This window comes from Talaromyces stipitatus, genomic scaffold (genome assembly GCF_000003125.1).
Source record: "Talaromyces stipitatus ATCC 10500 scf_1105507295511 genomic scaffold, whole genome shotgun sequence".
Lineage (NCBI taxonomy): Eukaryota > Fungi > Ascomycota > Eurotiomycetes > Eurotiales > Trichocomaceae > Talaromyces > Talaromyces stipitatus.
Window position 1 is genome coordinate 1,115,684 of NW_002990119.1, and position 17,203 is coordinate 1,132,886.

Here is a 17,203-nt window from a genome sequence, read left to right on the forward strand (position 1 = left end):
ATGTAAACTATTTACGATTTATCTGACACATAAATTCGGCCCTCATAAGGTCGCAGCCTCTGCGAAGAGGAGCACTCAGAATAATTGCTGGCCAACAGTTTCATGCCTGCCGCCATTTCAGCTTGCGAACAGGGCTGCTCTATCCCCGTGAAATTTAACACAACGAGCGCCCTTTTCTCTCCCCTAGATTTAACGAAACAAAAAGTTTCTAGGTTCTCAAAGTCCAGTACTTCAAACTTGCCGTGGATGAACAACTGGCGATAGTCTTTCCGCAGACGCAGCACCTTCTTCCAAAAAGACAGCACGCTGTCGGGATCTGCCTCTTGCTTCTTGACGTTGATGTCTCGGTATAGATCATGCGTTCGCATCCAGGGTTTTCCCGTAGTGAATCCTGCCTCAGGAGAATCGTCCCATTGCATTGGGAGTCGTGCGTGGTCACGGGCCAGGATTCGTAACCCATCCATAATGCGTTTCTCGCGGGTTGGATCCACGCCACTGGCAACCTGGTTCTGAGCTTCACGGTAATATCCTAATCCCTCGATATCCTTGTACTCATCAATCGACCATTCACGGGGAGCATTGATCATGCCAATTTCCTGACCCTGGTAGATGGACAGCGTCCCGGTCATGGCGACCATCATCAGTGCAAGCATTTTGGCAGATACCTCGCGGAATTCGGGAGCATCCGACGCAAACCGCGACACGGACCGGCCGTTGTCGTGATTTTCGCAGAATGCTGTTGTCCAGCCGTCAGTTCCTTCTATAAAGGTCTGCCACTTGTTGACTATGGATTTCATCTCTGTCAATTCCCAAGGTTGGAGGATATACTTGTCCTCCAGACTATGGCCCATACCGATATGGCCGATGTCTAGATGGAAGACCATACTAAGCTGCTTCTCTGCCGCACTGACGTATTTCAAGACATGCGCCGGGTCTGGAGTGTTGGCTAGCTCACCGACCGTCACTACATCGCCATACGGCTCTAGTGCCTCATCGTACATCTCGCGGAGAAATTCGTGGATCCGTGGGCCGTTACACCACATGCCAATCGCTGGCTGGATGAAACTCTTGGGATCGGTGATTGGCGCGTCTGGAAAATCCGTGTGTTTGCTATATTTATTAACGGTATCAACCCGGAACCCGTCAACGCCTTTGTCCAGCCAAAAGCGGATCGCGCTATCGTATATGGCCTTGCGGGTCACTTCATTATCCCAATTCAGGTCTGGCTGCTCTTTGGCGTAAAGATGGAGGTAGTACTCTTGTGTATGCTCATCCCATGTCCCTGTAAATGTCAGCATCTTATCGTCAACAAAGGGTAGGCAGTAACGAACAGGTACTCCCCGCGAAATAACCCCGGTAATTTGTAGGCGGCATCCGATTCCCATAAGCATCGTAGCGAGGCGGCCGCCAGAAATACCAATCGCGTTTGGGATTACCTTTGCTGCTGCGGCTCTCCTGGAACCATTTGTGTTGGTCACTGGTGTGATTCACGACGAGGTCTAGGATGAGTCTCATTCCGTGCTTGTGGCACTCGTCTATCAGCTTCTCGATGTCTGCGACCGTGCCGTATGCCGGTAGGACGTTTTCATAATCTGAGATATCGTAGCCCATGTCGTGCATGGGGGAGTCGTACATGGGCGACAGCCACACGACGTCCACCCCGAGAGAGTGCAGGTAGGGCACTTTCTCAATGACGCCGAGAATATCACCCCAGCCATCGCCGTTGGAGTCTTTGAAGGATGCTGGGTAGACCTGTATTCGTCAATATTTATCGTATGTGTTTACGACTGAAGCTCGAATACCTGGTAGATGGTGGCTTCCTTCCACCAGTTATTGGTCCCCGTCGGGACAGTCTCGATGGCACTTGGGGACATGATGCTAGCCGGAGTAGGGTTTATTCCTCCGTAAAAGATAGCCGAGAGAAAAGCCTACTTTATACTTTATATCCATCTTAATTGTTTATAAACTTGATTTTGGCAGCGGTCAAACCTCCGCATAGGTGCCGTATTGATACCGCATTGCCTCCGACTAACTACCGGCTTGGTGCCACTGCACCAATCAGCATGCACGTTTCATGCAGTGTCAACGCTTTCTCCACGCGGGGATCGAGCTACACCTGCAAAATCTCTGGGGACTCAGTGGGGACACCCCAGATTCTCTTCAAGAGCATCAGGTGCTCTATCAGTATCCCTGCATAGAACAGAGGGTATATATATGCCATGACTGATCACCTTTCTCATCCAACTCATGGCATGAAATTGTCTTCTCCATATCCCTCAAGTTTTTTCTTTTCAGAGTCGTAATGTCGCATACCGAGGACCCTCAGCCCAAAGAGCCCTTGGGCAATGGCAAACATGCTGCTCGACAAGAGCAGGCTATGACTCTTTGGCAGGGCCTGCGTCTCTATCCAAAGGCCGTTGCATGGTCGGTTCTCCTGTCGTCGACCCTTATCATGGAGGGCTACGATCTGGCGTTGCTGGGATCGCTATATGCATCACCGGCGTTTAACAAGAAATACGGCGTTCAGTCCGCCAATGGATCCTGGACTGTGCCGGCACCCTGGCAATCTGCTTTGTCAAATGGAGCCCGCGCAGGCGAGGTCATTGGCTTGATCATCAGTGGCCTGATCTCAGAACGTCTTGGTTACCGGTGGACAATGATCTGTGCACTGGTCGCTATCAATGCCATCATCTTTCTCTTCTTCTTCGCCGTCAACGTCAAAATGCTTCTGTCCGCTGAAATCCTAGCCGGTATTCCCTGGGGAATCTTCCAGACATTGCCGGCCGCGTACGCCTCGGAGGTCTGTCCTGTCGTTTTACGTCCCTACCTGACCACGTACATCAATATGTGCTGGGTGTTTGGTCAATTCATCGCTGCAGGCGTCAACCGTGGCTCCGTCCAGCGTGGAGATGAGTGGTCATACCGTATCCCCTTTGCGGTCCAATGGGCCTGGCCTCTTCCTATTCTCATCGGAATCCTCTTTGCCCCGGAATCGCCCTGGTGGCATGTCCGTCGTGGCGATATTGCCGGCGCTCGTCGTGCTTTGAAGCGATTAACCTCGTCCAAAGACCGCGACTTCGACCTCGATGGTACAATCGCCATGATCCAGCATACCAATGAGCTCGAAAAATCTATAACCGCCGGTACTAGCTATGTTGATTGCTTCAAGGGGGTCAATCTCCGCCGAACAGAGATAGTCTGCGGCACCTGGATCGTGCAAACGCTAAGTGGACAGAATTTAATGGGCTATTTCGCCTATTTCTGTGTACAAGCAGGTTTACCACGAATCTACTCCTTCAACCTGTCCCTGGGCCAGTACGCACTGGGAGTCCTCGGCACGATGGGTTCATGGTTCCTCATGTCCAAAATGGGTCGTCGCAAAATCCATCTTTTTGGTCTATCGACTCTTTTCATCCTTCTCATCATAACGGGCAGTCTCTCCTTTGCGCCGTCGTCCAATAAGTCTGCGAAATGGGCCATCGGTGTGATGCTCATGATATTCACGTTTGTCTACGATATCAGCGTCGGCCCTGTGACATACTCCCTAGTTTCTGAGCTGTCGTCCACCCGGCTGAAGGCAAAGACAATCAACCTTGCGCGAGCGGGTTATAATATCAGCAATATTGTCGTCAATGTCCTGACGAACTATCAGCTGAATCAGTCAGCATGGAACTGGAGTGCGCGATCCGCGTATTTCTGGGCTGGGACATGCCTTGTGTGTCTGATTTGGGCGTTTTTCCGTGTCCCAGAGCCCAAGGGACGCACTTACGAAGAGCTGGATCTGTTGTTTGAGAGGAGAATCTCGGCTCGCAAGTTTCATAAGACTGAAGTTGATGCGTTTGAGGAAGTGGAGGTGCGTGAGGACATTGTTAAGGAGTAGACATGACTAGCACGTCTCTATCATGTATACCTTGAATAAACACTTTTTTTTTTCAAGCTCCATGGTTAATGTAGTAATAAGCGTAGCTGAAACGCTTGCTAGGAATTAGAGAGAAAAGTAGAGAACACGTTTTGAATTACGGGTATAGTCACACAATGGGGCTGCCAAATAAATATCTGTATAATAGGGAAGAGTGATCTGGAATTTTTAAGTCGCTCTTGACATAGTTCGAAGAAAGTGTTGAACAAGATGCAGTTGTTCATCTCAACGAGGCATTTCTTGGCAACTCAAACAAACAGTGCAAACACCCCATCTTTCCATCCGAACAATCACAAGAATTCGAAATCTCAACAACCGACATACTCGGTGCATCCATCAACATGATGTCGCATCAAATAATAGCCAGGCGCACGCCTCGCTATTGCCTTACATGTCTGTACCGTCCCATAATACCACCGCGACCGCGACAACCACGACAATTCACAACCCAACCCCGACAATCCTTCATCTCCCCCTCCCCATTCCGACCTCAACTACCATTCCTCTCCCAAACACAAGGCCGACTACCACTCGCCCTCCATCTGCGCCAACACTTTACCCGCTTAATATCCACATCACGAACCTCGCGCTACAAACGCGGCGTATACCGCGGTCTCAAAATCTCCGTTACTCTCTACGCGATTCTGTGGATGTTACATTTCATTAAGACGGGGATATATCAGGAAGAGATTGAACATAAATGGCCCACACCACAGGAATGGAGTTGGAGGAGTCGATGGGCATTACGGTCGGCCATTGCGTTGCAACATCCCGAGGAGATTGGACAGGTTAAGACGCCGTGGCAGAATGTCTATGGATTTTATAAGCAATTACTCGAACGATTGGAAGATCCTAATATCGATGGACAGGGTATATTTGAGCAAGGCGAAGGTGGGATATTGGTCGAAGGAGTTGGAAAACTGGGATACGATATATCTATGAAAAGCGAACCGTGGAGAAGAGGCTATTTCCAATGTTTGATAAACTCAGCCAAAGCAGCGGAATATTTGGATGGGTTTATGACGGATCGGAAACAACGCATTACTGCTCCGGCGGAATATGTGCATGGACCGTCGAACCCGGGTGCGAAGACGTTACCTGGTCGAACGGAAATTGTGATGCATGAGGAGGATTGTGAGCCTTCTGCGCCTGCTCCTGAGGTGTTTTATATGAAGATTTTGACAACAAATGGGTTTACGGCGCGACAGAAGATCGATGCCGCGTTGGCTTATGCGGATTGGTTGAATTATAAGGGGTTGACTGATACGGCCAGGGATATGTATACCTGGGCGATGGATATTGCGTCATCGGGATTAGCGTATGATGCTTCGACTGTGGTGGATACGAAGACTGGTATTCTGAAGAATAACGGGAGGAATATTGCATCGGATAATATCATGCGAGTGTCGACTGCTTTGGGTGTTCAAAGCGTTAAATCTGGCGATCTCGCCACTGCATTATCAATATTCACATCCGTCCTTAAAGCACGTCGAGACCTACCACAAGAACCATCAACGTACCACACAAAACCCTATCCTACACCAGCGTTGGATGAATACGTTACCAAAATTAAAAACATGTTTGTCCCATCCGTCTATCCGGAGCCACCATCCGACGGAAACGAAGCACCAATACGCGATCCATGCTCAGAGGCAGGATTAATGACATACATCGGCGAGATTCTATTCGCATCATCATCAAAAGAAACCGGTCTAGCCTGGACGCGTGACGCAGTCGACGTCACAGAGTCTGTTTTACTCGACCTACCCAGCGCCAGCAACACGGGAAAAGGGGGGACATATAACGAAGAAATACGAGAAACGCGTAATCGATGCTCTCAATGTCTCAAAGTGGGGTTATCAAATTGGCGAACGATGGTGGATAATCTCATCAGTGAAGCTTCTAACGCTGAACAAGCTGCCGTTGCAAATATTGGCAAGGGCTGGTTTGGCAACTCGAAAAAGAAGGCTGAACAAAAGACATTAGAGCGGAAACGGTGGCAGGCTGAGAAGATGATTATTGATGATCGGGCGAATGGGTTGTTGAGATTGACGAATGAGTATACTTTGTACAAGCCATCGGGATTCGGGACGAGTTTGTTTTGATTACTTGTACGTATATAATATTTAGCGTGGTGTTTTGGGTTGTACAATATATATTCATCCAATTCATTGTCACCAGTGGGTCCAAGACGATAAGATTAGATCAGATAACCTTTTCCCCAAACCTTCCCCGAACGACCACCTTCACCACCTTCACCAAACAAGATCTCTTCAAGAGAATACTAGAAGTCAATGCCCCTCCGACCCTACAAACCAACAGACTCTCTATCCCTAGCAACCATAAAAGCACAATGCGATCTGACAGATCCCTTGGCGCTATATTGTCGCAATCTGGACGCAAACCAAGTCCAACTCTCCCAATCAGGAGGCGATGACGATAAACAATGGAAAGCGCATATAAAATCATTACAGAGATCGTTTGAATTAGAGATTTTGTTTCCTGGGAGTGTTTGTTGGGTTATTCTCCAACATTCTGACCAGCATGATGAAGATGGAAGCGAGAAGATAGTCGGATTCGCAATCTGGAATCGGCATGGTCATTCATCAGCAGCACAGAAATGGAAGGCTAATGGGCAAAGATTTTCCAACCGTACTCCCCCTTCCCCTGGACCTATCTTATTGCTATATACTAACTGACAACAGGCCTGAAAGGTATCCTCTCCTACACAACAATGACACTATCCTACCCCTTCGACCGAAGCATAAACCACACAAACATGACAAAATTCCACCACCGAATCCATTCCTGCCCCTCCCCATTACCAGCAAACCACAAACTACCGCGCGAAAGATGGGAATTAGAAGCGTTATACATTGCGCCGTCTCACCAACGACAGGGATACGGAATAGAAGCATTATCATGGGGAATCAACGTCGCAAAAGAGGAAAGAGTGGAAATTTGGGTTTGGAGTTCGGATAGCGGCAGGAGATTGTACGAGAAAGGTGGATTTGAGGTTTTGGGAAGGATTGGGTTTGGAGATTTACTCGATAATAGTATTACTCAAGATAGTGAGGTGGGGGTTTGGGTTATGGTTTGGAGGGACAGAAAATGAATAATAAGTTGGATATGGATTGAATCTTAATGTACGTATATGCTATGATATTCATAATCACCAATCGTAAGGTAAAAAGTTAAACATGCTCCGCCTGCGTCGTCTCAGGCTTCCCATACTCCACACCCCTCGAAACAGAAGACTGAAACTCATTCTCCGGGAAAACATACTTTGACGATTCCCACGGCTTGACGTGTTGCACGTACATGGTATCAATCTCTTCCAGCGTCCGATCTTTCCCTTCAATAACACCAAAATAAACCACAAACATAGCCGCAAACATGCACGATGCAAAGACGTAGCCAAATCGGAAATCAATGGCCCCCGTAATGAAGGGGGTGAAAAATGCGAGCAAGAAATTCCAAAGCCAGTTTGATGCTGTTGATAGCGACATGGCGCGAGCACGGAATTCGGAAGGATATAATTCGGCGCAAATAGCCCAGACCATGGGTGCCCATGTTGATGCATATCCGAGAATAAAGAAACAGGCGAAACAGACCATTGCCTTGCCGGCTCCCGGGGTGTTTTCGGGTGTTTGGCGATCGAGTGAGAAGTGACCGATAGAAGCAAAGATCATGAAGCATACAAACATCCACAATGCGCCTGCAATCAGGGACTTGCGTCGACCGAAATGTTGAATGTTATACAATCCCAAGAAAGTGGTTCCAAAATTGACACCGCCCAAAATCATTTGTGTGACGTATGAATTCTGGATCCCGGCACCTTGGAAGATGGTTGTACCGTAGTAGAAGAAGTAGTTTGCGCCGGTGAGTTGTTGCAAGGCTTGGAGGAGCATTCCAATAGCGATACGGTATTTCATGCGCGGTGCATTCAGCATCATCCACCAGGTGATTTCGCCGTGAGATTTTTCTTCTTCGTATTTTTGCTTGATTTCTTCAAACTCCTGGGCCAAGGCACGATGGTTTTCGGGGATGCCGTAAATCTTGGCCAGGTTGGTAACGGCCTTGTCGACTTTACCGTGTCGGTAGTCGTACCGTGGCGACTCCGGGAAGAAAGCAATTCCACCGCCGAGAATAATTGTCCAGAGGTATGTAATTCCCATCGTAATGCGCCACGAGGCGGAGTTATTCATCGACTCGGTGCCGTAGTTGATGCAGTACGCAATAAAGATGCCGAGGGTGATGAACAGTTGATACAAACTAATCAAAGCACCACGAATGTGTCGAGGACCGCTTTCACCTTGATACATGGGCACAATCAAGGATAGCGCACCGACACCGAAACCGGCAATCAAACGGCCAACCATGACTTGGTACCATTTGCCGTGAGGCGAAGAAATTTGTACGGTTAGACCGACGCAGAGGACGATACACCAGAGAGAAATGGACCATTTGCGTCCAATGCGGTCAGCGACGGGGGCGCCGACGAGAGCGCCGATCAATGTGCCGATTGACAACTACAACCAGTTAGTCTCCTCCCACTTACAACATATACACCGAGAAAGAGAGGAACATACCAATGCAGTAATCAGCCCACTTCGCACATTACTAAACACATACTTCTCCCCATTCCACTGGCCAAACGAGCGCAGGAAATCCTCCATTTCCAAAAACCCAGAAATCTGACCGGTGTCGTAACCAAAGATGAAGCCTCCCATGGAGACGAAGATGCCCATGACCACGGATCGCCAGGTTAGTAAGGGGACATGGCTGTCGACGAGCTCGGGGCCTTTTTCGACGATGGCGCGGGGGAGGTCGGCCATGGTGATGTCGTCGTCTGTGTTGTTGTTGTTGAAGACGCCGTTGCCGACGCCGTTGCCGTTGCCGTTGCCGTTGGTATGGCCATTGCTGGCGCCGGCTTGTTCGGTGTGTTCTTGGTGCTCTTTGTCAGGCTCCATGTTGACTTAAAGACTGTATATGTACGACGATGTATGTACACTATATATGTATAGACATGAACATCTAAGCCAGCCTGAATAGAAGAAGAAGAGTGTGACGAGAGGAAAGAAGAGAAAAACAGGACGATCCCTCACATATATAAGATTTTCCGCCGACGTTCAGCCGGAACCCCCGGCCCTGGATGGCAGTCCCCATTTGGGTGAGGATTTTTACGTGGAGAAGCTTTCGTCATTCATGGCCGATGACGTGGGGAAGTTTGCAGCCCTCAACAAATGACGAGCCAGAACGGTCAGGCATTAACCATGTTCCGGTCATGCCTCTGACATCTTCTCTTCTTCTTCTTCTACCTCCTCCTCTTCCTCTTCTTCTTCTTCCTCCTGGTAGAGGGAACTCATGCATTACTAACACACTACTCATACTAAGCACTACACTAACGCTCTTACCCAATCACCTTCCCCACAATTTTAGGGGCATTATGTACGTACATCTGCCAACTGACTCAGTGTGATCACGGGAGTCAACTCGGATGTAACCACTTCCACGATGCCGATATACTCGGGACGATGCAACATTCCACCCCTCGGGGCCCCGATTCTTCGTTCTGCCTACTCCAGACGGAGAACGCCGAATCTGATTGGTCTATTCATACGCACGTATTTCCGTGCGGACTTACTGTGCTGGCTCACCGAGATCGTCGTCCCGGAAGGGTCGGGTGTTGATTGATAATATTGATAATACTGTGAGATCAGTAGTTCTCCAGTCCTGCGACTGTTGATTTCTTATGACATTACTTCTCTTCTTCTTCTCTTGCTCTCTATTTCATAATTCTACTAACAGGTCATCTCAGCAAGAAATCAGCAAGAAAAAGAGTATGGCGTAATAAGCACACAAAAGTTGGACCCGAAAAACTCTTTTCTTTTTTACCGAAAACTTGCCGTGTTAGTGCCGTGCTTCCGATTGGCTGGTTTGGGCTATGTGGGGCTGATGAGGTCATCGAGGCTTGTCAAGGTTTGTTTTAGTCTTTTTATATTACGTCTGCAAACAGTTACCTTATTCAGGAAGAGAGTATTCAGTAGAATCAATATAAGAGAAATGGTGTCAACAGTATGGTATAACAGCATGGTATAACAGCATGGTATAACAGTAAACATATTAACGTAGCAAAAGAAAGTCAAGTGGTCTTGCCAACAACCGTCCCGTTCGACAAGGTAATCGTAAAATCGGTAAAACTGATAATAAACGATTGCGGCTTAGTCAGGCTCATTTTCATATTAGTGTCCGTCCCGATGTTTTTGGACAGCAGATACAGATCAATCTCGTTCTGTGCCGTCGACGCCGCGTCGATATCTTGGGTTTGTTCAAAAATGAACAAAATCGCGACACGCGCAAATTCGTAAACCCGTGCTGCCGCTGCGCTGAGTGTTGCTGACGCCGATGGCGACGCGGATGCTGTTGTGGTTGTCGCGGTTGCTGTTTTCATGGCTCCTGCATATTGTGTTGCTGAACTCGCAGTGGCAGCGGGAATGCTCAGGATTGGTGGCACGTATGTGGCGTCCAGTACCTGAGGCCCTGAGCTGGCAATCGGTGCCGTCGGTTCTACCTCTCGGTTGTCAACAGGCGATCCACGGCGCCGCCGAACTTTGGATGAAGGCAGTCCGGCAAATTCAACCAGCGCATTCTGTACCGTGCATGACACGTTATTAGCATTAAACAGACTAAGGATTTCGGTCTCGTTGAGCGGAATGTTAAAATCGGCCTCGGATTCGGCGAACAGGTTAGGTAGTGAACTTCCAATAGTGGTATTGCCGCTCATCGCCGTCTTCGTGGTTGTACAGCTGCCGTCGCTGGCAGTGCCGCATTGAGTACCCGAAAACCCATTAACACAAACACACGAGCAGGTGCCGCCAGTTCGAACGCTCACGCCACCGTTCAGACACGGCAATTTCTGTTCGCATGTTGGTGGTAGCGTGGTGTTAGTTGCGGCGGACGCCGGATGCTGGCGATTCCGGGGAAGAACCACAAGGACGATAGGAATTACGACGGCCGCTGCAATGATGCACAACACAACAAGCAACACAAAGATAAACACTGGCATCGACATGCCACAGCACCGTCGACGGTTTCCGGTTTGAGACTCGTCTGCTGAATTCCGTTGCATCTCACGCAATCGAGACTTTTCCGCTGCATTGGTTGGTGCATACGGCCATGACGTTCGGACGCTATCGTCTGGGGTTCTGGTACGCGGTGGCGGGAACGAAGCCAGGATATCTGACAACGAAGCAGAGGAACGATGCTGCGAAGCTCTTGGTTGTTTCTTCTGAGTTCCAAAATCAAACATATTAAACATACTGAGCCGGCTCGCTGTCCTGCCATGCTCCAAATTCGAAGCCACCTTTGTAGCGCGTCGAATCAGATCCGGCAGACTGGTCAGACTTCCTTGCGCTTCAGCGGAGCGCACTGCGTTCAGATCGAGCTCAGGAGGTCGGTGAGAGTTGGGCTTTCTACTACTCATTCCAGCACCAGGCCGTCCGAGTCCGAATCCCATGCCAATGCTTCGTGCCTTTTGCTCGTTTTCAATCTCTATCCTCTCTTTTTCCAAGTCTACCGAGTCCGAGTCCGAGTCGCTGGAAACGGAATCTACCGACGCGCGTCGTTGCTGACTGTTAGTTGAATATCCCAAGCTACTGTCGCTAGACTTGTCCTCCTTTAATGAGGGCTGTCTGTTAGGAGGCCTGCTGATAGAGCGCAAAGAAGGCTTTCCACGCTTTCCCAAACTAGCTTGTCGCAAAATCGTCAACGAATCACGTTTACCGCGTTTCACTTCCTGTTTAGGTTCGTTCTTGGGCTCGTTTCTGCCCTCGTTTGTAGGCTCTTGTTCCGACACATAAGACTCGGCAGCATCCGATTGAGGTGTTCCCGGTCCCCAACTCGATGGAAGGACTGTACTGGATGCATAAGACTCTTTCTTGTTCCGTGTTTGTTTAAAGTTCTCTTCCGGGATAGGAGATACGGCAGTGCCAGTTATTAAACGAGAATATACTGATGACGGACCCCTTCTTGACGTCGGCGGGGGACCGCTGTGTCTGGGGACTTGCAATCCTTGGATTGGCATAATTGGCACGGGCCCTCTGGGGTCATCTTCGAACTCATATCCAATCTCAATCTCTGCATCACGCGAACTGGAACGACTGTGTGTTGGTTGTGGTGGCGGCATTCGACGTTCCTGATCCTGTGCGCGTACCCCGGCATTCAGCATCTCCCTAGCACGTTTGACAGACCCTCCACCTTGGTTTCGCCCCAACCCATATGATTGCTGATTCTGACTCATTGGAAGCTGATTTGAATTCGATATTCGCCGAACGACATAAAACAATAAAGGTGACAATAGGTTGCAGTGAACGGTTCGTGGTAGTGTTGCGAATATGAAAGTAGTCGGCAGTTTATCTCCGAAGATTAAAAAAAAACAAAAAACAGAAGCGAAAAGCAATAATCAATGGGCAGGCTGTGCTGCAAAGAATGACAGAAACGAACGGTGGCACTCAATGCCTACCCTGCATTCGTCAGTCATCATTCGGGTCCAAAAGTAGGAGTCTTACCTTAATTGATTCAGAGAGGAAATCTCATGTCAAGACGATCAATCTCTTTGTCAGTGAACTCAGCACCGAAATTAATCAACAACAAAAACAGCATCAACAAATATCCGCGTCCAGCAGGATACCGCTCCCAGCTCGAGAATAGGAGAAGGAATCCCAAGTTGAGTCTGTGGAAGAAGAAAGAAATCGTGACCAGCCACATCCGGACTCTAGTGCCGTCGTCGTATTAACCATGCCATGGAGGTAAGACACACTATATTGGCTGGTGCCGTTAGTGTTTAGGTTGTATTATGTAGATGGAACAATGGACACCCTTGCCCCATGTTCGATATCTCCCGAGTGCGACTGGTCTGTGGTCACTAGGTGTTACAGGTTGGCAAGGATATTGTCTGGAGCACCTGGTGGCCCGTACATGATTCTAGCATCGAGTCCAAATTCCATTCATCCCTTATTTGCCCGGCAGTTCAGTTGATGTCCACAAATCAGCAATTGTATTTTCATCTTTGCCATCGCCTTGTTATCATAAACATACTTACCACTGAATAGCTGAGCGGTATCAAATCACTCCCGTATATATCTCAGGTTTCATGATTAACTTTCTCTTTAGAGTTTTGTTATCAAATCAAAACACAGCGTCGCATCTTGCCGCAGTAAGTTCTCGTGTGGCGTCGCCGTTTCTTGCCGGTCGTTGGCTAATGAAGGGGACCATTGAGGGGAGGAGAATAGACGGCGTCACTTGGCGTCGTTTCACGTTCGGCCATTTTTCTCTCTCTTTGCTCATTCCGCCTAACAGGAGGTTTTAGCGAGGAAACTATCACCGATGCAGTTAGCTAGGCTACTAGAGCGCATCCCATTAAACCCTTATTATATGATATAATTTGGGTGGTGATTCTCTCCGTACTCCATGCTCCAGCTCGATCGTGTTGTCGAAACAATCGATCGGAAGGATCGCGTCCATGAGCGAAATGTATATCATCAATTTTATCCGTCGAGGGTGCCGGGAGGCTGCAGATGAGGTTGCACATCTTGTCATCGCTGACGGGCCAGTCGGTCTCCGGTATATACTCGAGGATGGCTGAAACACAACTTGAGGGGTCGGATCATTTAGCAAAACTTTCATCACATTCAACTTCAATCAAGGTTGGGAGCATTTATTTAGCCTGAATGACATTGCACGATAAGACCAGGACAGTGAATGAGCGAGTGATGGACTAATAGTTAAGAGAACGTCGCTAGGACTAACTAATGAATCAAATTTGAGATGATTGCGGTGTTGATCACGTGTTGTTCGTGCCCTGAGGAAGGACCTCCTTGAGGACTACAGGGCGTACCTATCGTACCTGCCTCAGATGCCATATGCCATGAGAGTCCTTGCCTTCACGCGCAAAATGATCTGTCTACATCTCCTGTTCTTCCTCTTCTCTCACGTAGAACATATACACAGGCCTGCATACACTTGATCAATGTCGGTATTTTAGGCTACTCCTGCATCTCGGATTTGCATTACAGTATATTTGTCGACTGTATCTTACAGACATGACCTCAAGACCACCAGGTGCGAATGATCAGTCCACTGACATATACAACGATATCTATCCAATGTATCTTTATCTAATATCTACGTATATTATGAACATCCCGAAAGGAGGCATGCTTCATATCTGTTCCACTACTGAACTAGCGTCTCCTAGTCCCAACAGACACAACCCACCGGCCAGGTAGCAACGACCTCGATACTTCTGAAACCTCGACATGTCGTGCGCTTCCTCTAACTGCCGCAAATGTCTCGATCCGCCGAAAAGGCTTAGAAGAAGGGCCTCCGCATGATTTGCATGATTCTGGAGCCTTAACGAACGAGAACCCGGTCATATCAACGTCTAGGCCGACGATTCGGTTGGAAGATCACACTCAAGCCTCCAGAGCCTACGAATTCCAGAGCAACGCGTCATACGACAGACAGGCGGATCCTGGCCAGAGTCCAGCAGAAACTGCCCTACACGAAGAAGGATTGACGTCATTCGATAAACTGACTGTGGATATTGGTGAACGACCACCGTTGGCACGTTCAAGCTCTCTAGAGGTTCACGCTCCATCCCCAACTCCCGAGGAGGAATTGGAGTCACCAACCATCCTGGCCAGTACCGGTCTTGATGGGCCCTTGATCACAGAAGACAGCTCTTTTCCAATACAGAATTCAACTGCCAGACATAGTTTCTCCGACACCACGAGCGAGACGAGCAGTTTTATTATATTGACACCACAAGTATCAAGTACCGATTCCAAGACTTCAAGCGCTCCAGCTCCGCCATCTTCGCCATGGCAACACATCAGAAATCCAGCTGGATTTATGCCCAGCCCTCGTCTTGTAACGATTGAGGAGGCTCTTGATGACCAGTTACAACAACCATGTCCACCACTTGATCATATAACGCGTCACGGCATTACCTCGAACTACGGTGGTATCGTCAGAAGTTGCGGGCCACCTTCGTTACCTGCATCAACCTGCGGAAGCCATACTGGTGAACGACCACGGCCACCACGTATCGATGCTCCAAAGTACCCGCCGTGCTGGACCACCGCCGAAGGGTTACTCATTGTGCCCAGCGTGCCAGGTGAGCTGGTAATGGACAGAATGGAGCAGATCAGATCCGGCAACGATGAATTTCTTGAAACCACTTTGTCAGCACATACCCAGCATGGAAACTCCTCCAGTGAAAGCGATATGACAGACGATTTCGAGACTGTCGCTGCTCTTAGCCCTAACGTTACGGCATTCCGGAAAGGAAGATGTCCGCGGAGGAAGAGGAGTCCTAGCTACTACGATCTTGATATACTCCCTCGTCAAAGAATCAATCACGTCGACTAAACCGACACTTGGTTCATGTCACATACCTATTTAGCCATGGATCAACCTGGCAGACTTATTATTAGCTATTACACTTTCCTTATAGAGATAGAAACGTCTGGAATAGAAGTATAATTATACACAATCAATACACTATTCACATACCTCTTCTTGACGGGTATCAATTCGATTCTTCTTCTCTATCTCCCCCCTCAACTCATACACCATATCTTCCACACAACGCATCTCACTAATTACGCTGACAAGCTCCAGAATCCCACCATCGACGGCTCCAATAAACGATTTCTGTGCACTTCTCAGTGACGCCGGAACCAAGATCCCATACCACGAGATGGGGTCATCGGATCGGAAGATTTTTTTCTTTTTCTTATTAGATTCTTCCACTTTCTCGGGGTAGTGTGTCGTAGAATCAGTATCTTCCTCTTTGTCGCTGTTGGTGGTCTCCTCTGATTGTGCTGGTGGTGTTACAATTTCTGATGCTGGATCGGGTTGTTGCTCGTTATCGGAGTTGGAGTGCTGTGTTTCATCGGCCACTGGTTCTTTAGCAGTTTGCTCTGCTTCTTCTTCTTCTTCTTCTTCTTTACTGTTCACTTCTCCATCCTCATTCTTCTGATCCAGGACCGACTTGTATTTAACTTCAAATCGAACCTTTTCCAACCGGGTACTCATCCAGCTAGACTCTAACTCTTTGCCAGCCGGCAAGGACGTAATATTCCTTCCAAAGTCAATACACATACTTTAGTCAAGAGAGGAGAGCAGCTTACAATCGCCGAGTCGCTTTCATCCGCTCATCATAAAAATCCTCCCCGAATCTTCGACCGGATGAGACATAGTTTGCATGTGCAAGTTGGAAGAATCCCTTGATTATCACGATCAGTTTTCAGGATTTTGCGTACGGCGAGCTGGAATGAATGATGGGCTTACGGATGAGAGTTGCTTTCCCACTGATTCCTGCAGCTTTTGATGAGTATCTAATAGATGAAGGTACCGCTCTAGTAGGTTGTCGAGTTGTCGGATTTTGTTATTAGTGGATTCGCATTTCTCATCCTTGGGTTCGATAGAGGTTTCGGGAGATAATGGAGGGGTTGATATTCGCGACATTTTGGTCATTGGCTTGTTGAAGACGAATTGTCGTTGTCGTTATCTCCGTGTTGTTACCAACAAGGCATCCAAAGCCGGAGCCACATAAGTCCGACCATCCAAAGTCGGACTCGGAGATTGCGGGAGACGCTCCGTCATCGCAGGGAAAAAGTTGAGGCAACTTCATTGCTCTTGTTTAATAACTTTGCAACAACAACTTTTCTGGTGAATATCTGGTATGTACTGACAACTTCTAGTCTTAACTGCATTTTTTCTCCTCGATAATACTGACTGTTTTCATTTTCGTATAGCATCGGATGAAATAATCCTCCCGAGTTATCTCTCCATGCGTCATCCTGGATTCTGCTGTTATTTCAGGTATACCACGCAGTAGGACTTGAGGAATATCTAGCTGGGCATCAATTGTGTCTTCTACTTATACCAGCGACTTCAACGGAATCTCCGCGGAGTTCCAGCCGATCTCGTTGAACGACGTGACTTGAATTCACGAAACTCGAAACCCCATCACCAAATTAGCTTCTGTCGCAATCAATCCCCTATCTAACCCTCTCCATATCCAGCGAACATGTCGTCAGTCACTACACTTCAACGCGATACAGCCTTCCAGGTGCGGTCATTGGTACGTTTTCCTTCGTCCTCTTCTTAATACTTATCCCATGTGGACAATTACCAATACCTTTTTTTCCCCACGACAACAGTTCAGATCCCTCATGCGCCAATCCGCTCAATTCTCAAACTATAATTTCCGGG

At 48.3% G+C, this 17,203-nt stretch overlaps 7 protein-coding genes across 7 annotated transcripts, besides 3 other annotated features; 3 read left to right on the plus strand and 4 right to left on the minus strand.

Annotated features, from left to right (window-relative positions):
- Positions 1-11: 11 nt before the first annotated feature.
- On the minus strand, positions 12-1,874 carry TSTA_101220 (maltase MalT; the record flags this gene model as incomplete). Its single annotated transcript, XM_002486075.1, has 3 exons — positions 12-1,282; positions 1,332-1,752; positions 1,803-1,874. 3 exons carry the CDS (start codon positions 1,872-1,874, stop codon positions 12-14), a joined length of 1,764 nt encoding a protein of 587 aa, XP_002486120.1.
- A 428-nt stretch (positions 1,875-2,302) lies between these two features.
- Positions 2,303-6,095, plus strand: TSTA_101230 (MFS maltose permease, putative; the record flags this gene model as incomplete). The annotated part of the gene is made up of 2 exons (XM_002486076.1): positions 2,303-3,876; positions 4,119-6,095. 2 exons carry the CDS (start codon positions 2,303-2,305, stop codon positions 6,022-6,024), a joined length of 3,480 nt encoding a protein of 1,159 aa, XP_002486121.1. The 3' UTR covers positions 6,025-6,095.
- Positions 6,096-6,213: 118 nt separating this feature from the next.
- Positions 6,214-7,034, plus strand: TSTA_101240 (uncharacterized protein; the record flags this gene model as incomplete). Its single annotated transcript, XM_002486077.1, has 2 exons — positions 6,214-6,571; positions 6,625-7,034. 2 exons carry the CDS (start codon positions 6,214-6,216, stop codon positions 7,032-7,034), a joined length of 768 nt encoding a protein of 255 aa, XP_002486122.1.
- On the minus strand, positions 6,799-8,892 carry TSTA_101250 (MFS monosaccharide transporter, putative; the record flags this gene model as incomplete). The annotated part of the gene is made up of 2 exons (XM_002486078.1): positions 6,799-8,451; positions 8,512-8,892. The coding sequence occupies 2 exons, from the start codon at positions 8,890-8,892 to the stop codon at positions 7,114-7,116; spliced, it is 1,719 nt and encodes a 572-aa protein (XP_002486123.1). The 3' UTR covers positions 6,799-7,113.
- Positions 8,764-8,830: a microsatellite.
- A 326-nt stretch (positions 8,893-9,218) lies between the features above and the next one.
- Positions 9,219-9,270: a sequence feature (CT-rich).
- Positions 9,271-10,045: 775 nt separating this feature from the next.
- TSTA_101260 (uncharacterized protein) lies at positions 10,046-12,297 on the minus strand. The gene is made up of 2 exons (XM_002486079.1): positions 11,057-12,297; positions 10,046-10,981 (listed from the first exon to the last, which is right to left on the minus strand). Exons 1-2 carry the CDS (start codon positions 12,219-12,221, stop codon positions 10,065-10,067), a joined length of 2,082 nt encoding a protein of 693 aa, XP_002486124.1. The 5' UTR covers positions 12,222-12,297; the 3' UTR covers positions 10,046-10,064.
- Positions 12,298-14,238: 1,941 nt separating this feature from the next.
- TSTA_101270 (uncharacterized protein) lies at positions 14,239-15,352 on the plus strand (the record flags this gene model as incomplete). Its single annotated transcript, XM_002486080.1, has 2 exons — positions 14,239-14,243; positions 14,368-15,352. The coding sequence occupies 2 exons, from the start codon at positions 14,239-14,241 to the stop codon at positions 15,350-15,352; spliced, it is 990 nt and encodes a 329-aa protein (XP_002486125.1).
- Positions 15,081-16,453, minus strand: TSTA_101280 (uncharacterized protein; the record flags this gene model as incomplete). The annotated part of the gene is made up of 4 exons (XM_002486081.1): positions 15,081-15,398; positions 15,497-16,025; positions 16,117-16,211; positions 16,277-16,453. 4 exons carry the CDS (start codon positions 16,451-16,453, stop codon positions 15,366-15,368), a joined length of 834 nt encoding a protein of 277 aa, XP_002486126.1. The 3' UTR covers positions 15,081-15,365.
- Positions 15,906-15,933: a microsatellite.
- Positions 16,454-17,203: the final 750 nt, after the last annotated feature.